The sequence below is a fragment of the Amaranthus tricolor genome, chromosome 2 (genome assembly GCF_026212465.1).
Source record: "Amaranthus tricolor cultivar Red isolate AtriRed21 chromosome 2, ASM2621246v1, whole genome shotgun sequence".
Taxonomy (NCBI): Eukaryota; Viridiplantae; Streptophyta; class Magnoliopsida; order Caryophyllales; family Amaranthaceae; genus Amaranthus; species Amaranthus tricolor.
The window spans coordinates 7,140,114-7,159,121 of NC_080048.1; the positions used below are offsets into that span (position 1 = coordinate 7,140,114).

General features: G+C 35.3%; 2 protein-coding genes and 1 pseudogene across 2 annotated transcripts; 2 read left to right on the forward strand and 1 right to left on the reverse strand.

The window, feature by feature from the left end:
• The first annotated feature begins 992 nt into the window (after nucleotides 1–992).
• On the forward strand, nucleotides 993–6,223 carry LOC130805462 (MLO-like protein 15). The gene is made up of 11 exons (XM_057670237.1): nucleotides 993–1,127; nucleotides 1,535–1,592; nucleotides 1,993–2,177; nucleotides 2,338–2,427; nucleotides 4,327–4,443; nucleotides 4,519–4,579; nucleotides 4,841–4,923; nucleotides 5,196–5,270; nucleotides 5,552–5,640; nucleotides 5,734–5,815; nucleotides 6,119–6,223. Exons 1-11 carry the CDS (start codon nucleotides 993–995, stop codon nucleotides 6,221–6,223), a joined length of 1,080 nt encoding a protein of 359 aa, XP_057526220.1.
• Nucleotides 6,224–14,294: 8,071 nt separating this feature from the next.
• Nucleotides 14,295–15,423, forward strand: LOC130805463 (60S ribosomal protein L39-like; annotated as a pseudogene).
• A 1,367-nt stretch (nucleotides 15,424–16,790) lies between these two features.
• On the reverse strand, nucleotides 16,791–18,145 carry LOC130805464 (non-specific lipid transfer protein GPI-anchored 5-like). The gene is made up of 2 exons (XM_057670238.1): nucleotides 17,660–18,145; nucleotides 16,791–16,909 (listed from the first exon to the last, which is right to left on the reverse strand). Exons 1-2 carry the CDS (start codon nucleotides 17,964–17,966, stop codon nucleotides 16,791–16,793), a joined length of 426 nt encoding a protein of 141 aa, XP_057526221.1. The 5' UTR covers nucleotides 17,967–18,145.
• Nucleotides 18,146–19,008: the final 863 nt, after the last annotated feature.

Genomic DNA, 19,008 nt, shown 5'->3' on the forward strand with positions numbered 1-19,008 from the left:
ACTAAGTTCATTGGAAATCCATGGTAGCCGCCCATTGGCCTTAACTTGTCGGCCTAACCTACATTTAAAATTTTAGACTTTTAAAATATTCGGTCTCACTCATTTTACTGCATTTTGGACGTGATAGCATTTTAACTATATGGACAAAATATGAAAGGTGTATGAATCAATCCATATATTTTAGAATTTACTTTAGTCACCTAATGGTAAATTTTTTGACAAAGTCCGGATAATTAATAATAATGATACTAAAAGATTGTTTGAAATGTAAATATTTATGAATCATAAATACTTCTTTCTTCGATATGAATTTAAAATACTCTTTGTATCCCCTGAAAATGCCCCACTTTTTTTCTTGGCAACAGTCTCATTCAATTTGCAATTTTTTTTCTTGGCAATAGTCTAAGTCCTTTTTTTTTAACCTAATTTACAAACTTATTACGGTCTATTTGCATTTTGTCTCATCTCCAACTACAAATTAATTTTACAATCTACATTTTTGGTTCTTAAAATTCTAAAAAAGACAAAAATAAAATCTTCTATGGGGTGTTTTGCAATTAATTGTTGGCTGTTGGTTGTTGGCTTTTTAGTTAGCCTATTTGACTAGCTAAAAATGTTGTTTGTTTTTGTTGGCCTTTAAGCTAGCTGAAAAAGCCATTTGTTTGTAGAGATGTTTAGTAAATTTAAGTATTAACTGTTGGCTGTTTATTAGAGAAATAATTGGTCAACAAGCCAAAAACTACCCAAAAAAAACTAAATAGAGAAATGCATACGAGATTCTCAGCTCTCCAATTTACAAAGTAGTCTTATATTACAAGACCAAGTCTAGCCAAGTTGAAGTATCAGCAATACAGGCAGAACATGTCTATGTTATACTAATCAACCACGTCTATTTTCATTGATGGTCTGCACGTATGACATTACTGAGAGCAGAAAATCATGGGGTGGATATCAGAGAACAGAAATAAACTAAAACAGGAGCCTCAGCCGAAATGGCAGCTGGGGAAGGTGGAGGCCGGGGCGGGCCGAGTGTAGAGTTTACACCTACATGGGTGGCTGCCCTAGTTTGTACTGTTATCGTCTTGCTTTCTTTGGTTGTTCAAAGGATTATTCATGTCCATAGTAAAGTGAGTCCTTTTCTTTCTTCACAAATTTTCGTGTGAGATGGTTTCCTTATGAGACGCTCTTTATATATGGGCTAGCCCAAAACGCTTTTTAGCAACGACTTTGAGGTTTCTAAAATAGATGCTTAGCAACGAAAATGTGGTTTTTAGCAACGACTTTTTTTGTTGCTAAAGACGATTTTTCTTGTAGTGGCTGAATAGCACAACTAATATAATTATTAGCATATGAATTTCATAAATTTTGTGTGTGATGATCTTAGTGTGAGACGCTCTTCATACATAGGCTGATTAGCCAACTAATACAATTATTAGCATATGAGCTATTTGTTTTGAAGTCATCTCACCGAAAAACTGTCTCTCACAAGAGTAGCTCTTGTTTCTTTGTTGTAAGCTTTTTTTTCTTTGTGTAGAGGTTAAAGAAGAAGAATAAGAGGTTTCTGTATAAGGCCTTAAAAAAAGTGAAGGAAGGTGAGCAAAGAAACTAAAATTAGCCTATGTTACCTATGTTGGACGTGGAAACTCATATTTGACACGGATTATGTAATTCGGATTTTTCATTTTGCTTCAAATATCCGTGCTCGATCCTTGATACTCGGACTTGGTATGATATTTAGATACTTCATTTTAGGTGTAAAATTGAATATTTAGACGTATCCAACACTTGGACACGTACCAGTATTCAACATCATTACCCGAGTCCAAGTAACATTGGACGCGGGTTTATATCCAAATCCAAGTGTCAAACTTCGAAGGTCAAGAATACGATAGGGGCATTTGAGGTAAATGAACGAGTTCGAGTAACATAATTCACAACAAATAATTATTATAAGTTGTGCAGAGCTATTGCTGTTGGGATTCATCTCTCTAGTGCTGGCTAGACTGCAAGATGAAATAGTGAACATTTGCATACCTATTAAATGGGCTGTTACAGGTCTTCCCTGTAAGGTCAAGAACAGTGCGGATTCAGATACAATCACTACTATTGCACACTTCGGTATAAGTACGAGACACCATCTTTTGGCTGAGACGACCCATGAATCTCATTGCCAGAAGGTACTACACAAACTTTCCTGACTTATTTATTATGTTCGATGTGAATTTCGCACTTTCATCCCCTCACATTTGATTATGTTTGGTTATAAAATGTTAGATTTTGAATGTTATACAGAATTGGATAAAAATACAAATATGAAGGATGATTTTTGTATTTTAGTTTCTTGAATGTCGACTGATGATCATATTTGGTAAGTTAAAGGATCGAATTGACTTGAGTGATGCTAGGATTGTCTTCGTGTTCCCTTGGGTAGGGGGGGCGGGGGCTGAGGGCCGGGTTGATTCTTCGAATTCCATTCGAGCACTAAAATTGACATGTTGACCTTTAGTTGGAACATTTCCTTATGGCTTATGGGTACCCATACTATATCTACCACTTTTATCCTCCAAAACATTACAAATGATCCCATCATTAGAGCTTAGAGCTGTTATTTTTTTTGGCAGCCAAGTTATTTATTTGTATATAATCCAAAGAAAAAGGGTACAAGAGAACCTTAAAAGGAAACAAGCACAAAAATCCTCGAAAATAACAACAAAGGCCAAAAACAAACACAGACCAAACAAACAACAAAAAGGACCAAGAAGGCCTAACTCAGGCCACAACACAACAGCCTGCAGCGGGGACCCTGACGAGGCCAACCCAACACCGGAGCCCTCTATGAACTTTTTAGGGCCTTAGGAGTTATAATATGAATTTTTTTAAGTATAAATGTGCATGTCTATTTTTAAAGTGACAATGATAAACTATAGATTTGTTTCAATTAAACTAAGTATTGATTTGCTCAACTAATCTAATTAACGAACAAAAAATAATAAATTAAGAATAACGCTACTTAGTTACCTATATTCAATTAATATCAAATGAAAAAGTTAAAAAAAGTATTAATAATACTCGATAACAAATAACCAAAAATCAATAATTAAAAAATAAGTACTCATTATTAAGGTAATAAATCATCATATTTTAGGGGAAAAAGTTGACATAGGTTTGCACGTGTTGCTTTTCTAGGAACTAATATATTTTTAAAATTTTTAATTAAAAAAATTGATTATATGGAAAAGTGTGAAAAAGTACCTAATAAAATTTTTTTTTCCAAAAAGTTCCGAATAAATAAAGTTTTGCCAAAAAATACCTAACAAAATTTTTTCTTTTCCAAAGAGTACCAAGTAACGTTTTCCTTCAGTTGACCGTTAAATATGACGGTTGGCTGGTCAAAATCGAAAATTCTTCTTTCTCATCTTCAATTTCTTTTCCAATTTAACTTCGATTTTGAGTAAAAAGTAGAGGAAGAAGACAATGAGGAAATTGAAAAAGAAATTGAAGATGAGGAAGAAGAATTTTCGATTTTGACCAGTCAACCATTATATTTGACGGTCAACTGAATGAAAACGTTAATTGATACTCTTTGAAAAAGAAAAAATTTTGTTAGGTATTTTTTGACAAAACTTTTTTATTAGGTATTTTATGAAATTTTTTTTATTAAGTACTTCTTAACACTTTTCCCTTAATTACATTTAAAAATTTAGACCCTCAAAATAATCCTGAGCCATCGCTCATGCTGCTCATGTGATTGAGCCGGCCGTGCCCAACACACAACCTAAATTATTTGTACTTCTTAATTATGTGAAGTTGAGCATGACGTTTGCTACTATAAGTGAATCGAAAACAACCTCGCTCTTTCTTAGGTTTATCATTAACAAAGGTAAGATTATGTATATCCAACCCTCCCAAACCCCACCATAGGTGAAAAGCCCCTAAATGAAATTGGGATAATAAAATGTTGTTGCGATCCATATTCCAAAATAAATTTTGCTTCAGATCAAACACAATTTAAGAGAAGTTGACAAATATATAAAATTGAGGTATATCGTTGAAATCGAGGTATACATCTTAGGTTTACGTGTGAGGGGAAGGTTGAAAAAAATAACCCACATGTGATTCAACATCAAAAAATTTAAGAGAAGTTGACAAATATATAAAATTGATAGATTACTGCTATTATTATTAGTTGGTTTTAGGATGGAATCTTATCAGTATTGTGTGCAGTCAACTCTCATGACAAATTTATTTATTATTAAAATCTAAGATGTCTTTGATCATGATTGAGGATGGACATATTGTAATTTGTTTAGCTAAATCGATTTGCAGGGGAAGGTGCCACTCATATCATATCATGCACTTCATGATCTACATATACTGATTTTTGTATTAGCAGTGGTACATGTAGTGGTATGTGCTTTGACAGTCCTTTTTGGAGCAGCAAAGGTACACACATACTCATAAATGTAGTTGTGTTTTTCAATGCTTTTTTTCTGAAATTAACTCATTATCTTGCTATAGATTAGTCAATGGAGACAATGGGAAAACTCCATTTTAAAGAAAATCTCTAATGTTGATCAAGGTACATACCTTTTTTGACTCGATTTATCATTTAAGCCACATCGATAAATAAAAGATGGTGTGTACATTTTATAAGTCATTAAAACCCTTTCTTCCATAACCATATGGATTTGAGATGATATCTCTTGACTTATAAAGCGTGTACACCTTTTATTTCCCCGTATATATTCTGGCATTCACTATAAATTCGGCCTAATTTAACAGCTAACTCCTCTTTTACATGATTTCTGGGGCACTAAGTTGCTTTTACATGAATCTGCAGAAGGCAACATTATCAATGTCAAAAATGATGATTTTATCAAGAATAGGTTTATGGGAATTCATGCTAATAAGAGGATTTGGTTGGTAAGTCATGAATCATGATATATTACACTCCCTAAAAGGAATCCATCAATGATAACATCAAGAGATATCATTTGTACCATGATTATTCCCTTCCATCCAATGCCTAATCAACACGTGGTCCTTCTCTTACCATACTAACAATAATTAATTTACTAAATCAAGTCCTAAATACTTGGCGAACATAAGTCACTCATATTCCTACAAGAGTAGCTTGCGTTGCATATTCTAATCGAGTATGCTTTTCTAAATTGTGCTTTGATTTCATATTTTAGCATTCATTCGCCAAGCATCTCTACAGCTCAGTGTCGGAATCAGATTATGCTGCAATGCGAATGGGTTTTGTTCAGGTAAGTTGATTCTCGAAAAAAATCTTAAACTTCACATATCACCAGAGCCCACCCAGAGATTTAAAAGGCTCAAGGAAAAAACATTAATCATAGGCGGTTCCTAATCACTGAATATACTATTATAGGCTCCTAACTATTAAATATTTAAGTGTGTGGGCCCGGTCGCACAAGCTCCTGGCCGGCCCTGCACATATGGCTTTAGGATTCTACTTCCTTTAACAACATTTAACATTAAAATTAGCATATCTTTCTGAATGATAATTCTTTCTCCTGACTCCCAGGTCCATTGCAGGGACAATCCGACCTTCAACTTTTATGAGTACATGATGCATGCTTTTGAAGCTGATTTTGCTAAAGTAGTTTCAATTAGGTATATACAAGGAAATTATTCATTGAGTGACACAAGACACTAAAACATTTGTTTGCTGTCTTAAACATGTTTCACTTTCATTTGTGATTGCAGTGGGTATGCTTGGGTGATAGTAATCATTTCTATGCTGCTCAACATAGCAGGTAAGATTGATTATATAATATACACCATTCAAGTACACTCTAATCCTTTCCCTATTTTCCTCTCTTCCTTTGCTTTCCTCCTCCAAATTACCGCAAAACCATCTGCATTGACCGTGGTTATGTGACTCATACGAGATTTGCATTATGCCTCCTCGTTTTGTCCATGAGACTGTTAGGCCGTGAAGATTCGTCACATAATCACCCCGTGGGCCCACTTATGTGAACACACTCACGAGGCACCTGTGGGCTTAGGCCACACACCTACGGGTAATAAGCGTTTGACTTGCATACACACTTGATGAGGTTTACTCTTTCCTAAAATCATATTGAATTAGAAGGATTACCCACCAAGCATTATATGCAAGTTCACAACCTACTATTTCAGTGATGTGAGCTTCCTCACATGTAGGGATGACAATTCAATCCGAATCCGACCTTAGTCCGACTCGATCCGAGGAAAATAATCCGATTCGAGTCTGAGGAAAAGGTTATCCGACTCCAACTCCGACTTCACGATCCGAATCCGAGTTAGAGACGGACCGGAGTTGGACCTTATTAAAAATCCGACACTCCGACCCGATTCCGACCCTGAAGGAAATCCGACTTTGAATTTGACTTTTAAACCAATGTTTTGTTTCCTTTAAAACTCTAGACGTGACTAATTCAATCTCTCTCTCATACTAATTGTAATTTTCGATTTTGAAAAACTACTTGGTATTTTTATTTAGATCAATCAATCAAAATACGACAAATCAGATCAAGAGAAATAAAATACGCTAAATCAAAATGCGAGAAAATTTTGTTAAATTGTAGTATTAGGAATATTTCTCATGTTAAACTTGAATTCAAAGTATATATTTTTTTGTTAAATTGTATTTGAAAAATATATTTTGTTAACTTCGTATGCTTTAAATCATTAGTACAATATCACAACGATAAAGTTTGATAATAATCCGACTCTGTTGGAGGTCCGAGAGTCCGAGTCGGGGCAAACTTGGAGTATATATAATCCGACTCCGAGTGGAGGTGGACTGAAAAAAAAAGTTCGACTAAAATCCAGAGCAAAGTCGGAGTATGTATAATCCGAGCCGATTCCGACCCATTGCCATCCCTACTCACATGTGAAGTATTTCCAACAGACTCATTGTCAGGGACCTAACTTGATGATATATGTCTCCTTTGTAATGGAAATAGTTTATTCGAAGAAGTTAGTTTCAGATGGCTTAACATATATATTTTTGGCAGGTTGGCATATATACTTTTGGATTGCTTTCCTTCCGTTTATAGTAAGTGCAACAAAAATTTAAACTGGTTCTAGTATGACATGAATGAATTTTACAAAATCATATGATAATAGCTCAGAATGAATGGAGAAGATTTAGTTGATCAATGACATTGTTTTCATATTTATAGATTAATATTGATGGGGCCGAACAAAGTAATAATATCTCATATTGATATATTTTGGTTCTGAAAACGATCGCCAAATACTTACGATGTTAAGAACAAACAACAATGAGCAAAATTAAGTTTGACAAAGTAACAAACAAGGACACAAAGATTTAAGGAGGTTCACCCAATGATGGCTACGTCCTCCGTGGTGTGTAGTTTATGTTTATATTATATCAAATGAATACAAACAACACTTCAATATGAAGAATTACAATTGAGATAGAGATAACAACAATAGGCTATGTGTTTGGCTTAAGGGTTGTGTTTGATGTGTTTTGCATACTTGAAGTGTGGGTATGAGAGCCCTATTTATAGTGCTAGGTACTTGAAGATGAATGGCTCACATAAATACATAGTTAATTTAGGGTAATGAATACTATGAAATAACTCTAAGAACTTGAAAAGGCATTATCTCAAGAGTCACACACATGAGACTCTTCACCTTAATCTTCATTAACACCAATAATTCCCATGAATACTCTTCACCTTATTACACCCTTTTGGATTCCACAACTCAAGAGTCACACACATGAATTCAACCCTTTAATGTGCACTCAAGTCACACATTAGTATACTATCATTTATAATCACATTAGTATACTACCATTCATAACAATCTCCACCTTGACTTGAGTTCACCCAAGTCACAACATTCATCAATCCACTTCATATTCAAAAAACATACACACCTCAAAATGCCCAAGAGGGCATTATCTCAAGCAAGGAGCTAAACCTACCAAGTCAACACATAACTCAAACTTGGTAGTAGGTAATGACTTTGTCATCATGTCGGCCGGATTTTCCGTAGTGTCAATTTTCTTCAATAACACCCTTTTGTGCTCAACTTCATCCCGGATAAAGTTATACTTAATATCAATGTGCTTGGACCTTCTACGAAATGTGTTTTGATTCCTAGCCAAATGAATTGCACTTTGACTATCACAAATGCACACTTACCTCACACACTTTGTTGCACATTTCACCAACAAGACCTTTAAGCCATATTGCTTCCTTGAATGACTCGGCCACGGCTATGTACTCCGCTTCGGTTGTAGAAAGAGCAACCACATCTTGCAAAGATGATTGCCAACTAATCGCCGAACCACCCAAAGTAAACACAAACCCACTTGTGGTCTTTCTATTATCTAGATCACCACCATAATCCGAGTCACAAAACCCGGTTAGCTCACTTGAATTTTTCCCATACATGAGACAAACATTTGAAGTATCTTTCAAATACCTCAATAGCCATTTTAGTGCCTCCCAATGTCCCTTACCCGGATTAGACATATATCTACTCACCAAACTCACCGCATGAGCAATGTCGGGCCTAGAGCATACCATAGCATACATAACGCTACCAACGGCACTAGTGTATGGAATTCTTACCATTTGCTCTTCTTCCTCTTTTGTTTGTGGACACAAATTCTTGGACAATTTGAAATGAGAAGCAAGAGGAGTAGACACACCTTTAGCATCATCCATGGAGAAACGTTGAACAACTTTCTCAATGTACTTCCTTTGACTAAGGTATAAGACACCCTTAGCCCGATCTCTCAAAATCTCCATCCCAAGAATCTTCTTGGCTTCACCAAGATCTTTCATATCAAATTCACTTGAAAGCAACACTTTCAAGTCCTCCACCTTAAGCAAAGAGCTACATGCTACTAGCATATCATCAACATATAAGAGCAAATATAGTAAAGAACCATCTTCAAATTTCTTAAGATAAACACAGCTATCATAAGAACTTCTAACAAAATCATGTGAAATCATAAAGGAATCAAACCTTTTGTACCATTGCCTTGGAGATTGCTTCAACCCATACAATGACCTCTTCAATCTACACACATGATTCTCCTTACCGGCTACCTCAAAACCTTCCGGTTGCTTCATAAAGATTTCTTCTTCAAGCTCACCGTGAAGAAAAGCCGTCTTTACATCCAATTGATGTAACTCCAAATCCTCCATCGCCACCAAAGCAAGCAATGCCCTAATAGAAGAGTGTTTCACGACCGGAGAGAAAACTTCGTGAAAATCAATACCCTCAATTTGAGAGTATACCTTTGCAACAACCCTTGCTTTGTAGATGGGAGGAATATCACTAGAAGGACCCTCCTTCCTCTTGAATATCCACTTGCACCCCACAATCTTCTTTTTCTTTGGTGCAACAACGATATCCCAAGTTCCATTCTTCGCAAGAGATTCCATCTCTTGTTTCATAGCAATCAACCACTTGCTTGAGTCATTTGAGGCCATAGCCTCCTTGTACGTACTTGGTTCATTTAACCCTTCAACTTCGCTAGCAATGTTGAGAGCATAAACAACATAATCACACTCTTCAATGTACCTCCTTGGAGCCACGATCTTCCTTCTTTGCCTAGTTGTGGACAAAGGAGGAGACCTTTGTTGAACATCATCATTTTTCTCATTATCAATATTGGAGGATTCAACCTCTACTTGTGCTTCATTATCATCATTATTAAAAGGTTTTTCAACATTAGATATAAGCATGCTATCTTCATCAAAAACAACATCTCTAGAAACAATAATTTTCTTTGAATCATTACACCATACCCTATACCCCTTTACACCCACTCCATACCCTACAAAGATACCTTTTCTAGCCCTAGGTTCTAACTTACCATCATTTACATGAATATAAGCTAGACAACCAAAGATTCTAAGACTAGAATAGTTTACCGGAGTGTTGTACCATACCTCTTGTGGCGACTTGAACTTCAAGGCGGTATGAGGTGAACGGTTGATCAAATAACATGCCGTAGCCACCGCTTCGGCCCAAAATTGTTTCCCCAAATTTGCTTGATTTAGCATGCATCTTGCCCTTTCCAATAACGTTTTATTCATCCTCTCCGCAACACCATTTTGTTGAGGACGACCTGCACAAGTTCTATGTCTAACAATACCTTCATTAGAACAATAATTGAGAAACTTGCTATCAACAAATTCAAGACCATTGTCGGTTCTCAAGGTCTTGATGCTTCTACCGGCTTTCTTTTCAATCATCTTCTTCCATTCCAAGAAGACATCAAAAACTTCATATTTATGTTTTATAAAGTAACACCAAACTTTTCTAGAGTAATCATCAATAAAGGTCAACATGTAGCTACAACCACTAAGGGAGGGCGTTCGTGAAGGCCCCCACAAGTCGGAATGGACATAATCTAATATCCCCTTAGTGTTGTGGATGGCGGGTTTAAAACTAACTCTCTTGTGTTTCCCATAAACACAATGTTCACAAAAACCAAGGTTCCCAAAATTTTTTCCATCAAATAAACCTTGTTTAGAGAGTTCAAACATACCTCTTTCGCTCATGTGACCAAGCCTCAAGTGCCAAAGTTTGGTGTCACGATCGGACATTGTGCTTGTGGATACATTCGCCGAGTCAAGAATGGTTGAACCTTGAAGAGCATACAAACTCCCATTCAACCTCCCCTTCATCACCACTAGTGAACCCTTGGCTACCTTTATAACTCCACCTTCACAAGTGATTCTACACCCGATCTTATCAAGAGTACCCAAAGATAAAAGATTCTTTTTCAAGCCCGGGACATACCTTACATCGGTTAAGGTCCTCACAATCCCATCAAACATTTTAATTTTAATGCTCCCAATCCCAACAACCTTACATGTGGTGTTGTTTCCCATGGTAACATTTCCCCCATCAACACTTTCAAATGTATGGAAGAAAGTTTTGTTGGGAGTCATGTGGAATGTGCACCCCGAATCAAGAATCCATTCATTATTACCTTTGTACTCATGAGTGGCAACAAGAACATCGCCATCATCACTATCATTCACATAACTAGCATTGGCATTGCTAGTTCCTTCCCTTGCCTCTTCTTCTAGCTTTCTCTTAAGCTTCCAACAATCCTTCTTGATGTGGCCCTTAAGCTTGCAATAGTTACAAGTCTTATTTTTGTTTGGCCTTACGGACTTGGACCTTTCTTTACCCTTGTTTCCACTCCCACTAGTGGAACCTTTCTCTTGTGACCTCCCTCTTACAAACAAACCGTCACTAGCATTGCTTGGTGACTTTTGTGACAATTGTGTATCAATGAGATCCCTTTGAGTCAAGGCATTCTTCACATCATCACTACTCAAATTATCTCTACCATAAAGTAGAGTTTCTCTAAAATTTTTATAAGAAGGGGGTAAAGAACATAAAAGATAAATTGCCAAGTCTTCATCATCAAGCTTAACATCAATGTTTTGTAAATCCATAACAATGGAACAAAACTCATCCAAGTGAGGTTTTAAAAGTTTACCTTCCTCCAAGCGTAAGTCGTAGAGTCTACTCTTCAAAAGTAGCCTATTGGTAACACTCTTGGCCATGTAGAGTGATTCCAATTTCTCCCATATACTCTTGGTTGTTGTTTCTTTAACAACCTCTCTTAGAACTTCATTGGATAAGCATAATTGGATTGCCGATAACGCCTTTGTGTCTATCTCTTCCCATCTCGATGCGGACATTCCTTCCGGCATCTTCTCTACACCATCAATCGCCTTGTGCACACCATTTTGAATCAAAATGGCTCTCATTTTGACTTGCCATAAGCCAAAGTTTACATTCCTATCAAACTTCTCAATATCGAGCTTCATTGTAGTCATGATTTTCAAGTAATAATTTCTTAAAACACCGCAAAATAACCTTGGCTCTGATACCAATTGAAAACGATCGCCAAATACTTACGATGTTAAGAACAAACAACAATGAGCAAAATTAAGTTTGACAAAGTAACAAACAAGGACACAAAGATTTAAGGAGGTTCACCCAATGATGGCTACGTCCTCCGTGGTGTGTAGTTTATGTTTATATTATATCAAATGAATACAAACAACACTTCAATATGAAGAATTACAATTGAGATAGAGATAACAACAATAGGCTATGTGTTTGGCTTAAGGGTTGTGTTTGATGTGTTTTGCATACTTGAAGTGTGGGTATGAGAGCCCTATTTATAGTGCTAGGTACTTGAAGATGAATGGCTCACATAAATACATAGTTAATTTAGGGTAATGAATACTATGAAATAACTCTAAGAACTTGAAAAGGCATTATCTCAAGAGTCACACACATGAGACTCTTCACCTTAATCTTCATTAACACCAATAATTCCCATGAATACTCTTCACCTTATTACACCCTTTTGGATTCCACAACTCAAGAGTCACACACATGAATTCAACCCTTTAATGTGCACTCAAGTCACACATTAGTATACTATCATTTATAATCACATTAGTATACTACCATTCATAACAGGTTCATACAGCCAACTCCATATGCTGGGATTAACCCTTTTGCAATACTATTTTAGTCATTTCCCCTTACCCTTCTAGTTAGTATATGAAAATATGCATACATAAGAGAATATGAATGCTTCTTACTGCAGCTTTTACTCATTGTGGGTACAAAGTTGGAGCAAGTAATTACCTTGTTGGCTACTGAAGTTGTCCGAAGGCAGTCTGATGGTTCAGACGACTCGAAAATTCAGCCCTCGGATCACTACTTTTGGTTTAACAGACCAAGGATTGTTCACTTATTGATCCATATCATTATCTCCTGCAACTCTTTTGCCATAGCACTATTCTTCTGGATTCATGTAAGGAAAATGCATTTAAGGATTTCCATCCAATCCATTCACCTCAATTAGTTGATCAACTATCTTCTTAATTGTTACCTTGCAGTCTCGGTATGGCTTCCAAACATGCAGCATGGACAGAGTTGTCTTCACTATCCCAAGGCTCATTATAGTGTAAGAACATCAGTAAAACTCCCTTCTTTCCTTCAAGAGGCAGAGCAAATAATATAGGCAGGGCTGTCAAGTGAATATTGGCTTCTATGCCAATTTTATCTTAAAATCCGTTAGAATTTAAGAAAAGAAAAAATAAAATACTAGTATATGATAAAATTCCTCTAGTTATTAAAATATTTAATATTTGACTCTTTATTACTTGATTAGTCTCGTGTGTATAGTATACATATATTCAAAACAATAAATCAAATAAGTATAAAATAGTATACATATATGGTGTAAACCGCTTTGCACATGCTAATCGACGGCCGTGAATAAAGGAACCCTGTTTACTTAAAATTTTCGCAAAAAATTCAATATTAGTAGGTTTTGAATCCCTAACCAACAATATCAATAGAAGGCACATTACCGATTGAGCTACACTTTTCTGATGAACTATAAAAATTTTATTAACATATGATTTCCTGGTTTCATGGTGCCCTAGACGGTCAGGCACCTAACATCCTTTCATCTGAGAATTTTCTTTTTCTGCAGTGTGTTTGTGCAGATTCTTAGCAGTTACAGCACCCTACCGCTTTATGCAATTGTAACTCAGGTATAGCCATCACATTGACTAAAACTGTTTATGTTGTCGTTTGTCTATCCCATTAAGTTTGCTACATTTCTATTTTTGGAAACCCACGCACACTCTCTTACTAACTGCCATCCCCACATTTCATCTGTCTTTGAACATCTATGCATTTCAATTAATTTGTTTTTCGATTGAATGAAGATGGGTAGCTCTTACCACAAGGAGGCAATGAAATATTCTGGTTCTGGCTCCATCCGTGGTGGTACTGTGGCACGATCTGAATCAGCTGTTGTACCAGAGGAGACAATTAAATCAACAGCCGAAGTTCACGAATCAGAAATGTGCACGCGTCCATAACCATCTCATTGAAACGAACTCATCGATAACCACTTCATTAATCCATTGCATTTCCAACATCAGCGAAGTAGTTGTTCGACTTAAAGCGAGTTATTGTTTCTCGATTAACAGCATTGCAACATAGAAGCTGTGCTTAGGTTCAAACTACATTAATGGACAGAAAGAAGAATTGTGTGCACCTGGTATAGTTCTGCAATGGACATAATTAGTCATCCTTTGTATTGTATATACCAGAACCATATTAAACTATGTAAAAAAGTACAGATCAAACAGGCCAGACAAACAACCACAACAGATTCAAAGGCCTATATGGCACCAGCCTCTCAATTTGAACATTATTTTATTTCATAAATGGACAATGTTAGTACGAAGTTCAATGAGGTATATGTTAGAAACATTTTACATGTGAGGAAGATTTTACATTGATAGAAGTGAGTTGTAGACTTGTATAAAGGGGTGAATCTCCTAAACCCATATGGGTTTGGGAAAGAGTGAAAGTCATCATGTGTTATATCTATATGCAAGTCAACGTTCATTATCCGTAGTTTGTGGGCCATGGGATAATCATGTGATGAGTCAACGTTCATTATCCGTGGTTTGTGGGCCATGGGATAATAATGTGACGAGTTATCACGGCCATATTTAATTGCAACAAACGCTATAAGAAACCCATAAATCGTAACATGTCATCTCTAAGTACAGATCATCAACTTTAGAGTCAAGCTCCAAATCATGTTGTGTTAGCTTGTCTAAGTGGCATATCTGTCGTATATAAAGCTAATCATATTATATTAAATCATATCTAGCTACGACACTGCCATGATATATTTTGTGTCAGACTTAACTACGAAAAAATAAAATCTAACCATAAAAATCATGTCATTTTAAATTGCTCATACACGCCTATTGTGCCTCGTAAGTCGTAAAGTCATACGTATCAAATTATGCGGTGAACAGTGTTGTATGGTACCTTAAGCATGCAGGGAAAGGACACATCGTGCATTAACTATAGATGGAACAAAACCTATAAAGTTCGCATAAATCATAATCGGATTCGTAGATGTTTCTAGGGTTTTTTCTGCTATCTCCTCATTCCAATCGACTTCAGCAAGCCTTTCAAATTTAAATCATGGTAATTTAATGGCTCATCTCTCTTTTTTCTTGTTGAATTATAGTGTAAGTTGATCATCTAAAATTTCTCTCTTGATCTTCCTTTAATGGCAGCCTTGAGCGGTTGAGCCTTTGTACAAGACCTTTAAGATTTAGAAGACATTGACGAAGAAGATGCGGCTGAATCGCCCCATTCCTTACTGAATTTGCATGCACACTGACAATATAATTAGGTTTTTTCATTTTCTTGTCGATTATTTTGAATTCGTTGATTTTAGTGGAAATTCATGTGGCATTTTTGTTCCTCTAAAATTTGGTTAGGTACAATGCGAAACGCAGGCATTGGCGGCGTACCAAGCTTGCTTTCTGAATTTTGCAGAGATTGGAAATTTTACATGTTTTGGCATAAGAGAATGTGATTTACGAGACTTTAATATGAGCTTTTTAAGATAGATTTTTAAGATCAAAATGTCTTATTCTTTATCTGTTAAGTTAGAGACTTGGATGAAAAATATAAAAATTAAAGTCTCAACTCAAACACTACCTGTCCTCTAAAATATTTTTTGCTAAAGTCCCATTCCCTCTTAGAAATCCCATCTGCCAAACACCCTAAGAACTAGAAATCTTAATTTGTTCTATTTTTATTCCATACAATATTTTAAGTAGGTTCGACTCCAGTCGCCTAAAATCGCCAGGGCTTGGGCATGTCTCCGCGACCTTTGACCTCTTAGACACTTGCATATGTACTTATAGATTACCCACTAAAACTGCCTTCGCATGGGCAATGGAAATCTGATTGGCAACCTTTTGAGGAAAGTGACTAGCCGTTACAAATTACCAACTTTAGCTCTGAAAGTAACATTTTTTCTCACCACATGTCATTTTCACATTTAAAAGCAAATTCAAAAGAACGAACCGAGTAGTTTCCTTTTCTTTAAGAATTGTTTTTGGTTGTATTTGATTGAAGGGTCAAATAGTCGACCCCATTTTGTTGGGATTCAGGAATTAATATTAACCTTAAAACATGTAAGATTAGGTTGAATTTGTGTTCGGGTTATATATAAATAAATAAGAATGTCTTAGTTCAAACCTACTTCAATTAATTAAGTTGAGATACAATTTTTACAGATCAAGTCAACTTTATTTTAACCCACTTAACGTTAAGAGTGTTTGGTTTCCATGTTAGGATTTTTAACATTGATTATGTGTTATATTTTAGGCCTCATTATTTAACTCTTCTATAAGTCGTTTATTTTGTATTAACTAAAAAAAATAGGAAAAATATTAATTGATAAGTTTAGGTTATACTGATTGACGTGACTCTAAATTAACTCATGTAATTAGATGAGCTATACTAGTTTTTGTAAGGTTAACATTATGACTTTAACCCATGTAATAAATTGTTTAGGTTGGGAAGATACATTTACGTAAATGGGTTAAAAAACCCAACTCAAACCTACTTATTTCGAGTTAGATTTAGGCAGGTCGAGTTAGCTTTTGTAGCTTACATTTGATGATAAAAAAAGTAAGCAGTCTTACAATGCATCTTACTAGTTGTAATCCTATTTTAGAGAAAAGAAATGGGAGGGCTTGTTCAATTGCACATCCCTCGTTTCATATGCCAATTGAAAGAATGTCTTATAAGAAAATTCCATATAAGAATGTGACAAAGTGTACAATATTGCTATGGATTTATATGGAAAGAATGTCAATATAATAGAAGGAAATTACATTGCCTTAAAATTGAAAGAATGTAGCGAGTAATGTGAATGAAATAGCAAGCACTAGCAGTAATGGTATCTTTATTACGGATCCTTGAGAATATGCACCATTTCCTGTTGTTTCAGGTACTAGTCCTGCAAACAATTAAAAAAACAAGATTTTAATTTTTACATAAATGCAATATTTTTACTTATTATACACTTTCAGCTTCCGCCCTATATGCCCACATATCATCAATTGTTTCTTAGTTGTCTGTCCTATTGCTATTGCTACATTTATAGACACAACACACAAATTTAATATGTAGTTTGTTTCTTGTGAATTGTGATCATAAAACAAAATTTTGAATTATATGGATGGTATAAATAGTTGGGAAATTCTATGTGGTAACATTGAGTTTTCAATATTTTTATGTGGTAGTCAAACATTCTTTTAATGTACATGGTGACTCCAAGCTTTTAACTTTTTCAAGTGGTTGATAAAAGGTTATGTTTTTTTGTTAAATTAAATACTTATTTCGAATAGATTTCAAAAAATATGCTCTATAAAGGTGATCGCGACATTGGTTTTTATAATTTAGTATAATTTTTAATTATGCACAATTAGAGATATTAAGAAACATGCTCAAATCAAATGAGACATTTGAAAAGAAATAGAGGGAATAACTTGCATAAAATTAATAGCTTGCATAAAACAAAAGGGCGCGTGTTTGGACTGGCTCCCTTAGCCCTCGCCCTGATCAAGATGGAATCTAAATGTGGGTTACTTGATCATTGATCACGAAATTAATATCAGCTCTACCCAAAACCACAAAAGTCGTTCATATCCAAATTTCCATCAATAATATAATGATTAATGAGTAGTGATAAAAAAAGGGTGGTTACCATCACATTGGGGAAGGGCTGAAGTTTTTATATCGCACGCACTAGGAAGAGCACGAGCCAGAGTCTGATTAAGTAGAACACCGAGTGCTTGTGCACCACTACCATTAAGCACGTCGCAAATACATGTAGGCACTGTTTGAAGCATATTAGCAAGCTCCGAGCAGCAAGATGAAGTAGGGGTGGACGAATTTCCGACACCAAAGCTCAAGCAAGGAGTCAAAGATGTTAATGCCCCAGGGCAGCTTGGCTGAGCCAGAACAAGTGCCCAAAATACAGGTATCATCATTATAACGTAAGTGATTCTCATCTTCCAAACAAAATGGATAAGAATGTGGTCTATTCTTTTCTTAAGTTTGTGGCTTGTGCATATTTCCTTATGGAATGTTTTTAAAGTAGTGTTATGTTTGGTTTGTGCATGTACTAGGTGAACTAAGCAAGGTTTTTATTGACCAAAAGATAGCAGTAAACTACTTAACAGAAAAAAGAGTATATGTCATTTCAGGTGTTAGCACTTGTGGCTTGAAAAAGTTTACGTACTTAAAGCAATGACTTATTTTAGAGGTTATAACTTCAACCTTTAATTTTCCATGTACTCCTTCCATTCATAAGAGATTTGCCACGCATTTAGTTTTAGTTTGTCTTTTTAACTTTGTTATATTTTTATTTTAGATAGTGCTTCTATCATTTCATTTAATTCTTATCAACACGTCTTCTTTCATTTTCTCACTTTTAGATTTATCCTTCTTAATCAACAATATTTTATTATTCTGATGTCATTAAATTGTTTCTACCTAGGGTCAGGTTTGGAAAGGTCAAATGTATCCAATTATTACTCTTATAAATGATTAAATTAATTAAGAGTTTGTTTTCTATTGACCCTTGTAGAAAATATCGTGTTTAACTTCACATAAAAAAGGAATGCACATAATTTACTGAAATATTTTATTTTAGTTTATTATAATTCAAAATCAAATAATGAAAAATCTTTGACCACATCGAAATATAAACATTTATAATTTTCAAATATTTATATCAATTGTTGGGGTTGTAATATCATGTATGAAAAGGTGGAGTATGAATCAATAGAGTATAGGATTGAAATTGGACAACGGTGGTCGTTATACACACATGGTATAGCGGTTTAATAATGAGAATCAGGTTACCTAACCCTAAACTAATATACCATATAATTTGATTTTGGTATGGTTGACTGCGGATATGGGACACTTGTCTACCCAGATTTCATAATTTTTTGTACAGGCATCGCCTTTATTTTGTTTAATTACTATAATTACAAGGTTGAGCTGCATATCATTTAAAAAAAAAAGTTGAGTTGCATATAATTAACC